The sequence below is a fragment of the Dromiciops gliroides genome, chromosome 4 (assembly GCF_019393635.1).
Source record: "Dromiciops gliroides isolate mDroGli1 chromosome 4, mDroGli1.pri, whole genome shotgun sequence".
Classification (NCBI taxonomy): domain Eukaryota; kingdom Metazoa; phylum Chordata; class Mammalia; order Microbiotheria; family Microbiotheriidae; genus Dromiciops; species Dromiciops gliroides.
Genome location: NC_057864.1, coordinates 418,732,466 through 418,749,329, shown reverse-complemented (window position 1 = coordinate 418,749,329; position 16,864 = coordinate 418,732,466). Strand labels below are relative to the sequence as shown.

The following is a 16,864-nucleotide window of genomic DNA, read 5'->3' as shown; positions in this document are numbered from 1 at the left end:
TTGAACTCAGGGCCTCCTGAATCCAGGGCCAGTGCGTTATCCACTGCGCCACCTAGCTTACCCCCATAGGTAAGCTTTTGCCCTGTCTTGTCCAGAGCCAGATGTTCGTGCTACTTCCCTGGCCACTTCCACACCGTGCCGCCTCCCCCTCCTCTCTTTTCTAGTTTCCCGTTATGTCTTTCCCTATTAGCACATCAGTTCCTTGAAGGCAGCGACTGTCTTGGTTGTATTTATGTCTCCTCCCTATCACTGAGCTTGGCACATAGTAAATGTTTTGGCTATCTATCAAATAGCAACTGATATCATTTTTCAGTTTAAAAGACAGATTTAATGATCTTTTCATTTGTCTTTGGGCAGCTAGGTGGGACAGCGGACAGAGTGCCAGGCCTGGAGTCAGGAAGAATCATTTTCCTGAGTTCAGATCTGGCCTTAGACATTTACTAGCTGTGTGAGCCTGGGCAAGTCACTTAACCCTGTTTGCTTTAGTTTCTTCATCTATAAAATGAGCTGGAGAAGGAAATAGCAAGCTACTCCAGTGTCTTTGCCAAGAAAACCCCAAATGGGGTCATGAAGAGTTGAGCATGACTGAATTTTCTGTGGAGGTTAAATTTTGTATACAAATTCCATTAAATAATAACACGATGCATTTTGTAGTTGTTTGTGGTCCTTTGTTCTCAAAGAAAACCATGATGGATGTCATGACTTGGAGTGAATTGGATTTAAGTGAGGGAGGGCTGTGCAAGGTCACCAACCTCACTCTTTCCTCCAGAGCCATCTGGGTGCAGTGGTGAGGTATATATCAGGATGACTGGAGATGGCCCTGAATGTTTAAGGCAATTGGGGTTAAGTGACTTGCCCAGGGTCACACAGCTAGTAAGCATCTGAGATAAGATTTGAATTCAGATCCTACCAACTTCAGGGCCAGTGCTCTATCCACGGGGCCACCTGCCTGCCTCGTACTGCTGTATAATTGAACTGTAAGAGGTTTTTGCATCTATTATCTTACTCGATACAGCGTTGTGCCATGGAAAGAGCACTGGATTTTGAGTCAGAAGCTTTAGGGTCAAATTCTAATTCCAACACTTGCCTATGATTTGGGGCAAATCATTTAGATCGTCGGTCCTCAGTTTCCTGAATTGTAAAATCACGGTGCTGGGTTGGACTATATAGCATCTAGTGTCCTTTCCAGCTCATATGAAGTATTGTATCTCTTTAAATTAGGAGTTCTTCTGTGTGTGTGTGTGTGTGTGTGAGATGGATCCCTTTGGCTGTCTCTGGTAAAGCCTCTGGAACCCTTTCCACAATGAGGTTTATTGTCCACATCCGTAACGGGAGGAAACAATAAATTTCACTTAGAAGTTAATGAAAATGAAGATGAATATTTTCCCCCCATAAGTTTCTGGACTCCCTGAAATCTCTACAGAGCTGGATCCAAAACCAAGAACTCCTGTTTTAAATATTTGTCTTAAAGATTAGCCATGGTCACTTGGAGATTTAAGAGGTTTTTTTTTTTTTGGCTAACCCATTTGTAGAGTATGATAAAATATTGACTTGAATCAACATGTTTCTAGCAGCACAGTTTATTTTAAAAAATGAGAAAGAGCAAGAGTGAGTGATATCTAAAAATTTATTCTGCAAAAGACACGATGAGGGCTGAAGGCAATAATGTGCTTCCAAAAGAAGCGCTGATACCAGACAGTAGGGAAATGTCTCCTATCTCACAATGGGCTGGAGTTCTGTTCCATCTTCATTCTTTAGCGACTCTCTGTTTCTTCGTATCCTTGAATCAATTAATTTGTTGCTTCTGTTCACAAAGTTCTATTAAAAAAAAAAAAAGATGGGGGGTGGTTCCCAGTACTGTATTCCTGCAGATCTAACATACCACTTTGCTCTATGCCATGTGAGAAATTAATTTTGAGAAAAGGTTATCTGTTTAATTCAAATATGGATGAATTAAAAATAGGTCATCATACAAAAACAAGATGAAAGCTTGAGCATACCTAGTTAGCTTTTTAATACCATCAGAAGAAACATCCTTTATGTGACATACCAATACAAAGTATAAAACGCTGCTTTACATAGGGAATGAATGGCTTCCATGGGAGACCAAAGTGGTTTTTCAATAAATTAGTACACAGTTGGTACTTAATTAATAAATGCTTATTGACTCGATCTGGTGTTGTTGGTTTGGGCATTTCATCCATCCACCCACATTTATTAATTCCTACTATGTACCAGATACTGTGCAAAGTACTGGGGGTACAAAAAGAGGCAAAAGACAGCCCTGCCTTCAAAGAGCTTACATTCTTTTTTGTTGTTGTTGTTTTGTTTTTTTGTTTTGTTTTTGTTTTTGCAGGGCAATGGGGATTAAGTGACTTGCCCAGGGTCACACAGCTAGTAAGTTTCAAGTGTCTGAGGCCAGATTTGAACTCAGGTACTCCTGAATCCAGGGCCAGTGCTTTATCCACTGTGCCACCTAGCCGCCCCCAAGAGCTTACATTCTAATTCAGATTTTAAGCCTTACAAGATTGATTCCTTCCTTATGAGACAATCTTTGGGAGTTGTTGAAGCCAAAAGAATTCATTCTTCAACAGTCAACCTGCTACTGAAGTGCCTCGCTGAACCTAGCTAGGCCGGTCCTACAATGACAGAGCATCTCTGCGCCTATTCTTGAAAACTTCTCCATTTATGCTCTCTGGTACAATGGAAGAGGTCAATGGCTTTGAAGTCAGAGGACCTGAGTTCATAACCCACCTCTGATATTTACTACCTATGTGACTTGGGCAAGTTTTGTGAGCCTCAGTATCCTCAACTATCAAGTAACTGTACTAGACAGTCTTTGAGGTCTCTTCTAGCTCAAAATCTAGGCTTTGATGATTTCCATGGTATAGTCATCCAGAATTTTCCTCCATGCCACAATGAGGCACTAGAAGGGGACTTTGGTGGAGGTCAGTAGAAAATAACAGAAGTAATTGTAAGGGCATAATTTCATTTTGGCCTAACAGGTTATAAAGATGCCTTACATACTCTGCTTAAAACAAAGAGTTTAAAAATATTTTCCCCCAATACAATCTGCTTTCAATAATACTTATCATGTCGCTTATAATGATATTTTGATATGGATATTAAAAGAAGTAGGCAATATATTCATAGAGATACATACATATATTTAATTTGTTTATAGGTTGTAGAATCATTTTGCGGTTTAAAAAAAAAAATCTGTTCATACCAGAGAGGTGGCCAAGAAGCTCATATTGTTGGGAAACAGTTGTCTGTTGGCTCCCAATAGAACTAGCATATTCCAGTCTATAAAGGGCTGCATTAATGTCAGCAGTTATTGTCATTATTTTCAGGAAGAGCTCTTAATAATTATTTTGTTTTTTGTTTTTGTTCTTATTGAGGCAGTTGGGGTTAAGTGACTTGCCCAGGGTCACACAGCTAGTAAGTGTTAAGTGTCTGAGGCCGGATTTGAACTCAGGTACTCCTGACTCCAGGGCTGATGCTCTATCCACTGCGCCACCTAGCCGCCCCAATAATTACTGACCTAAATGGTTGTAGACATGACTTTTAGTTTTGTATATATGTCAAATCTTAAGTGCAGGTAGGGCTAGCATGGAAAAGTAGAAATACCTGCCTACTCATGAAAAACAAGAGTATACTTTTTCCTTGGAAAGGGAAGAAACGGAAGTGATCATTTGAAATAAAAGTGTTACATCCCTGTGCAAATGTCATTTTCTAGAAGTGCCAATATCCCATGAGTGTATATTAGTATCACTGGATCAGATATTTTGAACTAGAAGGCACCTTGGAGACCATTTAGTTCAATCCTCTCATTTTACAGATGAAGAAACTGAGGCCCAGATTGTGTTGTGTCCACAAATATGATTACTGATCCCCTCATCAAATGCAACTCTCATACCTCAGCTAAATGTTTCATGACAATTCCAGTAATACCTCTGTAGAGCTGGAGGTGGGAGTATATTTTCTAAGAGAAGCTTTTCAGGGAAAGAGAATGCTCTGATTTGTCAAGATTCTTGTGATCTGCATTTTTTTTTTTTTTTTGCAGGGCAATGAGGATTAAGTGACTTGCCCAGGGTCACACAGCTAGAAAGTGTCAAGTGTTTGAGATCGGATTTGAACTCAGGTCCTCCTGAATCCAGGGCCCGTGCTTTATCCACTGCACCACCTAGCTGCCCCTCATTTGTCATGATTCTTAAGCGACTTGCCCAAGGTCACACAGGTAGCAAATGTCTGCCTATCAAACCCACTAAGCCACAGAGGCTTATGTGGAGTGCCCCATGCAAATCAATTTGCTTACCATTAATTCTTTTTTCTTTCTTTCTTTCTTTCTTTTTTTTTTTTTTTTTGCGGGGCAATGAGGGTTAAGTGACTTGCCCAGGGTCACACAGCTAGTGTCAAGTGTCTGAGGCTGGATTTTAACTCAGGTACTCCTGAATCCAGGGCCGGTGCTTTATCCACTGCGCCACCTAGCTGCCCCCACTTACCATTAATTCTTGATCCATAAAGTAGGGCTTCTCTGGTGATCCATCATTTGTTTCCATGTCAATGGCAAAGCACAGAAGCAAGGCATCCAGCACAGTTTCAAACACTGATAGGAAATTGTGGGCTACTAAATAGGCAAAAAAAGCCACCAATAACAAAGGAATTGCCCATACTTGCAACTCACGATGGTAGTTAAAGGCCATTAGTCCTCCAAAAACTGTGAAGTATACCACAAACACCTGTTCAAAAAGAAAAATAAAACAATGTACATTATTAGAATTCATCTGTACTAACGAAGTAATCTCACTCTCCCTCTTGGGCTTTGTCTGTCTATCTGTTGGTGATATGTATAGGGAGAGTTTTCACTAATGGTTTTCATTTAAGTAGAAGTTTTACCCTTTAAACTTTTTACCCTTCACCCTTGGACTAGCATCCAATTAAAAGTGTCATCATAAGCTTTTACTCTCTAAAAATTCTTCCCAGGGACAAGATTAAACCTAAAACTATAGACACAGAAACTGGGGAGCACAGTGGGCCCTGTACTTTCTCTAAGAAGGCCCAGATCTGATTTCCTGAGATGTAGTTGAAATCTTACCTCTGAAATTAGCCATTGGACCCTAAGCAAGTCACTGAACCTCTCTGATCCTCAGTTTTCTCATCTGTAAAAAAAGGGGGCTGGTATTTCTACTACCCACCAAATGAGGTTGTTGTGAAATGAAAATAATTTATAAACCTCAAAGTGCTATATAAATAAAAGCTGTTGTTAGTCACAATGTCCACAGACTGAGCATTTAGTAAATGCATTCATTAGACTCTTTTGTTAAGCATAATTATTTGTTAGCTTAAGCAAGACAGGTGCCAACAAAACTGTTGCTGCCTGAAAATACTGAGTGAAGCCCAGAGAAGAAAGAGAACACATGCCAACTTCACTTGCACTTGTGAAATGTGAGTACTGAACATCACAGCTGGGGAACAATGGCCCATAAAGTAAAGAGCCCTCTGGTAAACCCTGAAGAAATGTTGTGTCTAGAATAAGGAGGTAAAGTCCCACTATCTGGTATTCTGTTAAAATGAAATCAGGAGCAATGTGACCAATGCCGGGAAATATACTGACACCCCTCAATGAGGTGGAGCATAAACAGAAGATGAATGACCCAGATGGGAACTGAGAAAGGCAGCCTGGCTTAGACAATGCAATGCTAAGCTTGGAGTCACCAAAACTTGGGTTCAAATCCCTATTCTGACACTACACTATGTGTGTCATCCTGGTCAGGCACTTAAGTATCCTCTTCTATTAAGAGTTAAGATCCCACAATTCTCTGCTTGAAGAGTCTGCAAAAGATGCATTTGAAGGGACTGGAAAAGAGAAGGCTTAGGGGGTGGTGGCGGCAGTGACAGGCTCTCATCAGGAGGAGGGTTCAGATATATTCTGTGTGGCTTTGTAGGGTGGAGATAAACCCAATGGGTGGAAGTCAAAGGGAAGCAGATGAGCATAGTAATAACAGCTTGATAAGGAAACACTTAAAGGTTATAAAGTGCTTTACATACATCATCTCATTTTAGCCCCATGATAATGCAGTAAGTCAGCCTTTGTATACTGCTTTAATGTTTCCAAAGTGCTATATTTTATCTTATTTGATAGGTAACAGCTACAGGTCTTATTATCTCCATTTAAAAGAGAAGAAATCTGAGGTTTGGAGAGTTTTGACCTGGTTAAACAGTTATTTAGTGCCATAGATGGGATCTGAACCCAGGTCTTTTTTTGTTGTTGTTGTTGGTTTTTTTGCAGGGCAATGAGGGTTAAGTGACTTGCCCAGTGTCACACAGCTAGTTAAGTGTCAAGTGTCTGAGACCAGATTTGAACTCGGGTCCTCCTGAATCCAAGGCCAATGCTTTATCCACTGCGCCACCCCTGAACCCAGGTCTTTTTGACACTGAGTCTAGCTAGCACTCCATACACTAATGCACAACATCATTCAGATAAAACTTGCTAATAATCAGAGCTGCCCCACAACATAATGGACTGCCTTCTCCAAACACAGTGAGCTCCCTGTCACTTAGAAGAGTTCAAGCATGGGCTCCACCTGTCAAAGATGTTCATAGGATCAACAAAGATTTAGAGCCATAGGTGACCCCAGAGGTCATTGAGTCCAATCTCCTTATTTGTACAGACGAGGGAACTGAGGCAAAGTTAAGTGACTCGTCCAGAGTCACATAGGCAGTGTTACCTGTTATCAGGTGAAATCACTAATCAAGTTTCTATGAAATTTTGGCCAACAATACATAATGTGAACTTTAACTTAATTAATTCATTTAATAGTTCTTCCAGGGGCAGCTAGGTGGCGCAGTGGATAAAGCATTGGCCTTGGATTCAGAGGACCTGAGTTCAAATCCAGCCTCCGACACTTAACACTAGCTGTGTGACCCTGGGCAAGTCACTTAACCCTCATTGCCCCACAAAACAAGACAAAAAAACCCCAAACTTCCAGGGCAGCTAGGTGGCGCAGTGGATAGAGCACCGGCCCTGGAGTCAGGCGTACCTGAGTTCAAATCCGGCCTCAGACACTTAACACTTACTAGCTGTGTGATCCTGGGCAAGTCACTTAAACCTCATTGCCTCACTAAAAAAAAAAAATAGTTCTCCCTATTTTAAGGACATAAATAACCACAAACAACTCACGTTTATAGACGTCACTGATTAATGATACATCATTTAGTTTGATTGCTTTTTTCCATAAAATCTAAGTAGTCCTTGGAACCTGAATCAGTACTTTTAGATTAAAACTATTCCCATTCCATTTTGTAGATGAAAAAGAAAAAAAAACACTTGTCCAAGACCAGCACAGCATGATTAATTTAGTATTGCAGGTTTCTTTACTTAGTATTTTAGTGATGATATCTCACCTTTCCTAGAAAAATCATGAAGTCTCCAAAGCAGCTAATAGAGGCAATATGCCCTGGATTCTTGGATAAAATATGGAAGGAATCCTTTGCAGAGGTGCAAAAATCTGTCCCATTGATTGAAGTGGCAATATAGGCATTCTGAAAGAAGGGATGATGATTAGAAGAGTTAGAATGTAGATCTTTACAACTAAAGTTTGGAGAAACTTATCACCTCTCTTATCACAGTCATGATTTGGGGAAAAAAAACATTGGGAAGATGTCTTAATTTTGAAAAAATCCCTTTTCCTGTATGAAGCAGGAATGCTTCCAGACCACCTGCTTCTAACATTTCTCTGAAAACCTTAAAAATGTTACACATGGAAAGGAGAAACTCTCATGCCCTGTTGTTGGAGCTTTTGTGAACTGATCCAACCATTCTGGAGAGCAGTTTTAGAACTGGGATCCCAAAGTCACAAAACAGTTGCCTATCTTTTGATCCAGTGATACCACTAAAAGACATATACCCCAAAGAGATTTTTTTTAAAAAGAGGGAAAATAGGGGCAGCTAGATGGTGCAGTGGATAGAGCACCGGCCCTGGAGTCAGGAGGACCTGAGTTCAAATCCTCAGACACTTAACACTTACTGGCTGTGTGACCCTGGGCAAGTCACTTAACCCCAATTGCCTCACCAAAAAAACAAAACAAAAAAAGAGGGAAAATAACCCAAGTGTACAAAAATTTTTGTAGCAGCGAAGAAATGGAGATTAGAGGGCTGCTCATGTACTGGGGAATGGCTAAGCAAATAATGGGATATGAATATAATGACAAATTATTATGACATAAGAACTTATAAAAATGGACTATTTCGGAGGAAATTAGGAAGACCTTGTATGAATTGATGCAGAGTGAAGTGAGCGGAGAAGTAGGAGGAAAATTCATATGATCACATTACAAAGGAAAAAGACTTTGAAAGATGCTCCCTGCTTCCTGCCAGAGAAGTGATAGATGAAGGATGAGACGTGGCCCATGTGGGGATTTGTTTTGTTTGACTGTAGTTCGTTTGACATGAGGGTTTTCATTTTTCTTTTTTATTATTAAATTGAGCAGAAAATTTGAGGTAGAGAAAAGCAAATGCTTGTTAATTGGAAAAAAATTAAATTAAATTGGGGCCCCAAATTGGCAAAGGTGAATATTGATGGATTGAGGTTATAGACTTTCTTAGTTAGCCATGAGGTCCCCCAAATCTGCAGTGGGTTTGCTTGAACTGTCATGAGTATGCTGCTGAGGTGAAAGATGTGGTTTGGGCAAGGCAGATCAGTCATCACATATTTTAGGGCTTGGTCTCTTCAGCTCTAAAAATTGGTGTTCAGGTAAAGGTATATTAGATTCATTTCAGTTCAATAAGCACATTCATCACCAACTACATGCCAGACAATGCCCTGGGCACTGGGAATAGAGACAAAAAATGAGGTAGTACCTGCTCTCAAGACCTTTTTCCACTACTGAGAGAAAGGTATTATAGTGTATTTGGGTAAACACAAAGCATATAAAAATTAGACAAAGTAATTCTGAAGAAGAGAAAAAGCCCTAATAACCATGGGAATCAGAAAAGGCCTAGTGTAGGAGATGGCATCTGAGCTGTGTTTTAAGAGAATCTGGAAGTGGAGAGATGGAAATGAAGAAAGAGTATATTACAGGCATGGACAGATAGAGAACAAATAAATAGTAGGCTAGTTTACTTGCGATACAGAACGCATGAAAGGGAGTAATATGAAATAAAAATGGGGGCAGCTAGGTGGTGCAGTTGGATAGAGCACTGGCCCTGGATTCAGGAGGACCTGAGTTCAAATTTGGCCTCAGACACTTAACATTTACTAGCTTTGTGACCCTGGACAAGTCACTTAACCCCAATTGCCTCATACCCCCCCCCCAAATGGAGTCATATAGGTGGGAGCTAGCTGGGGAAGACTTTATAGGAAAAGCTAAGGATTGTTTTCTCACTCTGTGTGATACACAGGGCAAACTGACCAAGCACCCCACACCCACTGCAATCTCACTATGTTAGAAGCCCAATGACGATAGAAAGCCACCCACCATCAGGTCATCATTGTCTCCCTGAGGACATGGATGGACAAGAGAGCCTGCCTTCCATACTCGAGATGACCCAGCCATGTGATCCTCACCAAACAGAACACATTTGCTATTTGGAAATTCAGACGTAAGTACTTGGTTTACTAGGCAGATGGAGAGAATTTGGCACCTGTCTCTCTGGACTGTGTAACATGAATACTCCACACTCGTATAGGAATCTCAGGAGAGGGTGGGTCTCTGTTCAAATTACATTCCATTTGAGGCTCAACCATTCCTTTCCAGAGTAGCGAGGCATCTCTTTTATTTGTTTCTTAAGTCCTAACTATCTCCATAATGCCAAATTGTTGCTACTGAATAATATTTTTTGTTGAGATGCCTTTTCCCTCTGCAAGACTGTTACCTTGTTGAAAACTTTCCACCTCCCTGCCAGAAGAAATAAAAATAAATTTAGTTCCTTGGCCAAAATGTTTGACTATTGACATGGTCTTTTATCAAACTCTCACAAGCTTTCAAATTTCTTTGCACCTATAATCTTTTATTTTATTTTTTATTTTTTACAAAAGGACGAGCACACCCACAGAAAGACAGTATTAAAGCCCTTGACAGGGAAATTATATATATTTTCTCGAAGTTACTGCAGCATAGCATTTTGGTTCAAAAGATTCCATACCCAGAGTCCAACAGGGAGACCTAGAATTAATGTCTGAGTATGTAAGTGGGGGCTGAGATGGGGTGGGAGGTAGGCAGAAACACTCAAGGCACAGGAAATGAAGTGAAGCTTTCTATAGTTATAACATTAGCTAATTGGCCACTTAGAAATAGAAATTGCTTCTTTGTCAGAGACAGCTGGAAAATGGATTATACTGTATTTGTAATATATTTAAAACCCTGCTCTAAGCACTGGTATGTTGGGCCGGACCAGTGAATTTCAGGGATGGTTGTGTTAAAGGAATCTGTAAACTCTGATGTTTATCTAAGGATTAGGAAATTTGCTGGTGTGGTAGGGAAAATTTCTCAAGAGATCCTGGAGGCTAATCTTTTTAGTACAATAGGAAAAAGGGTCCAAGTTAGTTAGTATATCCTATTACCAGGCAAACCTTATTCAGTTTGCATAGCAGAGGCTTAAAGGACCACAGAGTTAGGATCCAAAAAAAAAAAAAAAAATTGTCCCAATCTATGGAAATCTATGTCTAACCCTCTCATTTTACAGATGAAGGAACTGAAGCTCTGGGAGGTTCTAAGTCTAGGGTCACATGGGTAATAAATGGCAGAGATGGGGGAATTCTAACTCGGAACTTTGGACTCCCAATCTACTGGCTCTTTGAACTCTTCCTTTCTGTCTCTGTCTCTCTCACGTCTTTTTTTTTTTTTTTTTAGTGAGGCAATTGGGGTTAAGTGACTTGCCCAGGGTCACACAGCTAGTAAGTGTCATGTGTCTGAGGCTGGATTTGAACTCAGGTACTCCTGACTCCAGGACCGGTGCTCTATCCACTGCGCCACCTAGCTGCCCCTGTCTCTCTCACTTCTAAGACTGACTCTCTCTAGCTCACCCAGGCAGAATGTGTAGAGTACTCCTCTACCCAGGCTCATTCTGACCAGCCTGCAAGTTTTGACTTAATCCATTTTCCAATCCGGGCCAGTTCCTTAGGTAACCTGGCTCCCCACTCCTGATACAGAGTTCCTGAGGGCTTTCCAGATTAATGGGGAGCTTTTGCTTTAACTAATAGTTTTCTGATCCAGGGAATCACAGGATCTCAGGAGGGACTTCGATGGCTATTTAGCCTTACCTATCACTGATAAGATATCCTTTCCACAACATACCCACCTGGTGGTCATCTAATCTTTGATTAAAGACTTCCCATGAGGGGAGATCTACTACATCTTAAGGTAAAACATTCCCAGTTTGGATAGCTCTGATCATTAGGGAGTGGATAGAGTCAACTTTCTGAGTTCAAATCTGACCTCAGACACTTACTATCTATGTGACTCTGGGCAAGTCACTTAACTCTGCCTCAGTTTTCTCATATGTAAAATGAACTGGAGAAGGAAATGGCAAACCAGTCCAGTGTCTTTGCCAAGAAAACCCCAAATGGGGCCACAAAGAGTTGGACATGATTGAAAAATGACAACAACAAAATTGTTAGAAAGCATATTCCCAAAGATTGTCCTCATATGTGCAAGTTCCTTGTTCTTTTGTTGTTGGGGTTTTCTGGGTCCAGACTGGTGATTCCATTGATGTAGGTAACTTCTGGTGATGATATCCTCTCTGCCAGTGCAGATTAGCAACCATTTCTGCAATTTACAGATTTAGAAAGTAACCTGGGACATGGAGAAATCAAGTCATTTGTCCAGGGTCACAAAATCAGGGTTAGAGATGAGACTTGAACCCATGTCTGCCTGATGTTGAAGTCTGTTCTCTACTCACACTGTTCCACACTGCCTCACTGTAAATAAGGCTTTATGGACTATTTGATACTGATGCAGACTCAAAGGAAGTATACTCTTGAATCACTTGTGGCCATTCCCAAGAAAATCTTTTGCTCATTAGATCATTTTGATTCCCTCCAGAAAGACTCAGAAAAATCTCTCATGGTTACCCGAATTCTTAAAAAATGTAATATTTAAATTATTATTTAAAGTAAGATCTCTTTCTTGAAATATTTGTAGTCTTTTAATTCCCTTAAAGTGAATACTTGGACTGGAGCACACTCCATGGGGCACTGAGCTGTTGTTTTCTCAGAAGTGCCCAGGGTTAGCTCAGCCCTCTGGGGTGTGTGAACTTCCCCATTTACAACCTCCTGCACTGAAGCCCCAATGAATTAGTGTGAGCAGAAAGAGTACAATTCACTCCTCAGTGAGAGAAAAGAAGGAAGATGGGGGAGGGGGGAAGAAGGGAGAGGGAGAGACTGACTAGTGTAGATTTGACATGGAGAAAATGCCTTTTCACCTTAAATACAAATTGAAGCCAGCATTGTCCTAACATTGATCTCATTTTCACAGAGAGCCAGAATTTTCTCTTCCAGGAAATTAAAAGGTTCTTCTTGGAAAGAGAAACTATAAACCTGTAATTGTTATAATTCAATAATTCAAACAGCTCTAAAACCTCATCATGGTGGAGACTCCCTCCAACTGTGTAGGTCAAGGAGGCTGAGACTCATCCAAATTCTGTTAAGCACTCCACGAATTTTTACTGGCTGTTCCCTATGACTGGAATCTTCTCCAATCTCACCTCTATCTCCTAGATTTCCTGGCTTCCTTTGAGACTCAGTTCAAATCCCATCTTATAAAAGAAATCTTTCCTCCACTTAATGCTAGAGCCTTCCTTCTGAAAGTTCCTCCAAGTTTTCTTGTATCTATCTTGTTTGTACATAGCTGTTTGTGTGTCGTCTCCTTCCATTAGACCGTGAGCTCCTTGAAACGCTCACAAGGGCCAGGTTTTGCCTTTCTTTGTAGCCACCAGCACTTAGCACAATGCCTGGCATATAACAGGCATTTAATAAATGCTTGTTGACAGGTTACATTTGGATTCTTGTCACTTTCTCTGTAAAGACTCTACAGGTCATCCATTCAGAAAAAGAATTGGAGGCCTTCCCCCAGAGGAGGATATCTGCTCCAATACTTCCTTAGGCAATGTGGCTATGGGCAAGTTAATTAACTTTTCAGAGGCCTGGGGCCATCTCTCAAAGACTAATATATAAGTTGCTGATGAGTTGTGGATCAGCACTGAATAAAAGAGTTGCCATTTCAGGAATTTCCCATGCTGATGTTCAGTCGTGTCTGACTCTGTGACTCCATTTGGGGTTTTCTTGGCAAAGATGCTGGAGTGATTTGCCATTTCCTTTTCCAGCTCATTTTACAGATAAGGAAACTGAGGTAAATGGGGTAAGTGGCTTGCCCAGGGTCACACAGCTAGTAAGTATCTGAGGCCACATAGGAACCCAGGTCCTCCTGAATCCTGGGCTTGCACTGCACCACCTAGGTACCCTCCCACACTGATAATAGGAGCATAATCCATATAGCTCCTCTTTTCATAGAAGTAAGCAGAATTAATCTCTACACAGAGGAGCAAAGATATTTACCAAGGAGTCTGGCAGTGGGGAAAAAAAATCAACTTTCACTTTGGATGGATTCCTGGTACTTTCCTTTCGCTTTGTGTGAGGGGTGAGAGGCGGCAAGGCACAGTACACAGAGAAATGACCTGAGAGTCAAGAAAACTCCCAGAATTCAAGTCCTGCCTTTAACAGGAATGTGTGGCCCTGGCCAAGTCACATAACCTTCTAGTGCCCTAGGCCACCCTGTAGGACTCCAAATGACTTAACAGTAGCTGACTTGTACTAGTAGGGAGTGGTTCCTTCTAGGGAGTTCTGTATGCCAGTGGAATCACAGGTTTAGACCAAAAATCCCCCAACCCCCAAATACTTGGGTTATGACAGAAAGCTTCTGACAAGAATTAATCCATTTAGTTTGTCAGGAAAATGGCCATCTATTTCACAGTGCACCAGAAACATAAGAATATAAATAATCGGCTACAGCCCAAGAATATGAGTTACGAAAAACCGCTTGCTTGTTTCCTAGAATTGTGCTGGTATTCATGTGCTCTTCCAGAACTAAATGAAATACCAAGGAAATCGCACAGCCCTGACAACAAAATAGACTAGCAGGTTTCTTGTTTAATCTACTGTAACACATACATGTGCAATCACACAAGAGCAGGGACTCTTTTGCCTTTTGATTTTGTATTTCCAGCCTTTAGCACAAGGCTTTGAACATAGTCAACACACAATAAATGCTTCATTCATTCAATTCTGAGTTGAATTCTGAGCCCTGTTTTTATCACAAGCTCCCCAGCAGGCCACGCCATTAGAAATCCTTGGACCTATGCGATTCTAGCATTCATTAAACTATTTCCATTCTGGTCACTCCAGGAATTCACCCAACATGTCGGCTGCAAGAAATCAAAAGGAAGCAGTGTATGGGAAAATGTGCCGGTCTTAAGGCTAAGATAAGTAGGCGGTGCTACAGGGGTCTAGCAGGTTCTAAAGATTTTCATGCCTTGGACAGTTTCTTGAAAATGGAAACAAGTTAAGGCCTCCATTTTGTTATTAAGTTAAGAGCCCCCAAAATCTTATATATCCTGGATTTTGGAGAAAGGAGGGGCAATCCCCATAGATACAAAAATATTCATGGCAGACATTGTGTCATAGCAAAGAACTGGAAAGAAAGTTGGCCCTCGCGGAGAGGTGAATAGCTGAACAAAATGTGGTAGCAAACTTGAAATGGATTATGCTAACGTGTTGTGAAGAGGAGATAAGGGGCTACCTCAAATGACAGGACTTCTCCATCTTGGGCTGTGTGTCAGTGGAAGCTGGGTGACTACTTACTAGGAAACTAGGGAGGGACTCAATGCATTTGGTGCTCAGCTCATTGTGAGGCTCCTGGCAACTCATAAATTGTACGCTTCTGGAGAAGTTGTAATAAGCGAATGGAAAGGCATATATGTTGTACCTTCTGTGTCATAAGCAGTGCCCTGCACAGAGCAGGTACTTAGTACATGATCGTTAAACTGATTGTTCCAATTAAATTGGAAAAATAAGAACCTGGTTCAGAAAACACCTTTAAAATATGACAATGATTGCGATAATGCTCGTGATACTGAACACAGCAGAAGCTAAATGACATGTTGGCCTCAGAGAGGAGAAGAGAGGAGAGGAGAGAAGAGGAGAGGAGAGGAGAGGAGAGGCACTTCTCATTGGAGAAGTGGGGGCAGGGAGAGGCACCTGTGGTTGCAAAACAGCCACCCTCTATTAAAAGTCTGCCCCTATGGTTTCAAAAAAACCTGCAGACTCATACGAGTGAAGTAAACAGAACCAAGAGAACTTAGATGATGACAATAATATTGGTGTTTTTGGGGGTTTTTTTTGTGAGGCAATTGGGGTTAAGTGGACTTGCCCAGGGTCACACAGCTAGTAAGTATTAAGTGTCTGAGGCTGGATTTGAACTCAGGTCCTCCTGAATCCAGGGCAGGTGCTCTATCCATTGCAACACCTAGCTGCCCCAACAATAATATTGTAAAAACAGAAAACTTAAAAATATTTAGGAATTCTGGTCAGCATAATGACCAACCATGATTTCAGAAAACTAATGATGAAACGTGTTACCTATCTCCTCCTGATCAAGGTGAGAGAATCAGAGTGCAGACTGAGAAGTAGAATATACAACATAATAGCTATATTTATACTATATCTACCCATATCTAGGTGGTGCAGTGGATAGAGCACAGGCCCTGGATTCAGTAGGACCTGAGTTCAAATCCGGCCTCAGATACTTGACACTTACTAGCTGTGTGACCCTGGGCAAGTTCCTTAACCCTGACTGCCTCAAACATCCAGAGTTATTTCCAGTGGTCCTCATATATATCTTGCCACTGGAACCAGATAGCTCTGGAGGAGATAGTGAGGCTGGTGACTTTGTACAGTTCTCCCTCACTTAAATCCAATTCAGTGCAAGTCATGACATCACCCTAATGTCATGTGGTCTTCTTTGAGAACAAAGGACAATCTGGCCTCAGACACTTACTAGCTGTGTGACCCTGGGCAAGTCACTTAACCCTCATTGCCCCCCCACACACACACACACAAAAAGAAAGAACAAATCTCTCAGGGGCAGCTAGGTGGCGCAGTGGATAAAGCACTAGCCCTGGATTCAAGAGGACCTGAGTTCAAATATGGCCTCAAACACTTGACACTTACTAGCTGTGTGACCCTGGGCAAGTCATTTAACCTTCATTGCCCTGACAAAAAAGAAGAAAAAAGAAGAAAGAAGAGAATGAAGGACAAACAACAACAATCTGCCTGTCTACCAATTTATCTATTTCCTTTTGGACATGGCAAATGTGGAAATTTGTTTTGCTAGAGAATACATGTTTGTAAAAGGGATTTTGGTTTCCCTTTCCCTTCATTTTCTCAATTACTGCAGGGTAGAGAAAGTAAATTTTTGCATGCATGCATGCATGCATAAACAAACAAACAAACAAATAAATAAAGTCTTCCCCTGATTGCTCATGCTGCCATGGAGGTGACCCTGGATTATCTAGTAGATCCCACCAAGATGGGCCATGTGTCTACTGTCCAACTTGGCCTTAGCCAAGTTCAGAGTCTCATCACAAGGAGATGAATTTTTTAGCCTCAGAAATTCCCGACACCCATCTATGAAGCCATGGAGGAACTGTGTGTGATTGGTATGGGGAGGAATACTGGGGATGATCTGAAATGAAAAAAGTCTTTCAAGTGCAGTACAGTAACCATATTGCTCCACACAAGAGTCAACACTAGACTAGTTGCTTCATTTATTCAGCAAAAATTTATTAAGTATAGATGTCCATCATGGT

General features: G+C 41.2%; 1 protein-coding gene across 1 annotated transcript in view; it reads right to left on the bottom strand.

Annotated features, from left to right (window-relative positions):
- Positions 1-1,638: 1,638 nt before the first annotated feature.
- SLC44A3 (solute carrier family 44 member 3) overlaps positions 1,639-16,864 on the bottom strand; it is a 104,662-nt gene continuing 89,436 nt past the window's right edge. Inside the window, exons 12-14 of the mRNA XM_043962445.1 lie at positions 7,408-7,545; positions 4,506-4,742; positions 1,639-1,818 (exon numbers count right to left, since the gene is read on the bottom strand). Coding sequence (XP_043818380.1) covers positions 1,714-1,818; positions 4,506-4,742; positions 7,408-7,545 — 480 coding nt within the window. The 3' untranslated portion in view covers positions 1,639-1,713. The remainder of the gene's footprint in view (positions 1,819-4,505; positions 4,743-7,407; positions 7,546-16,864) is intronic.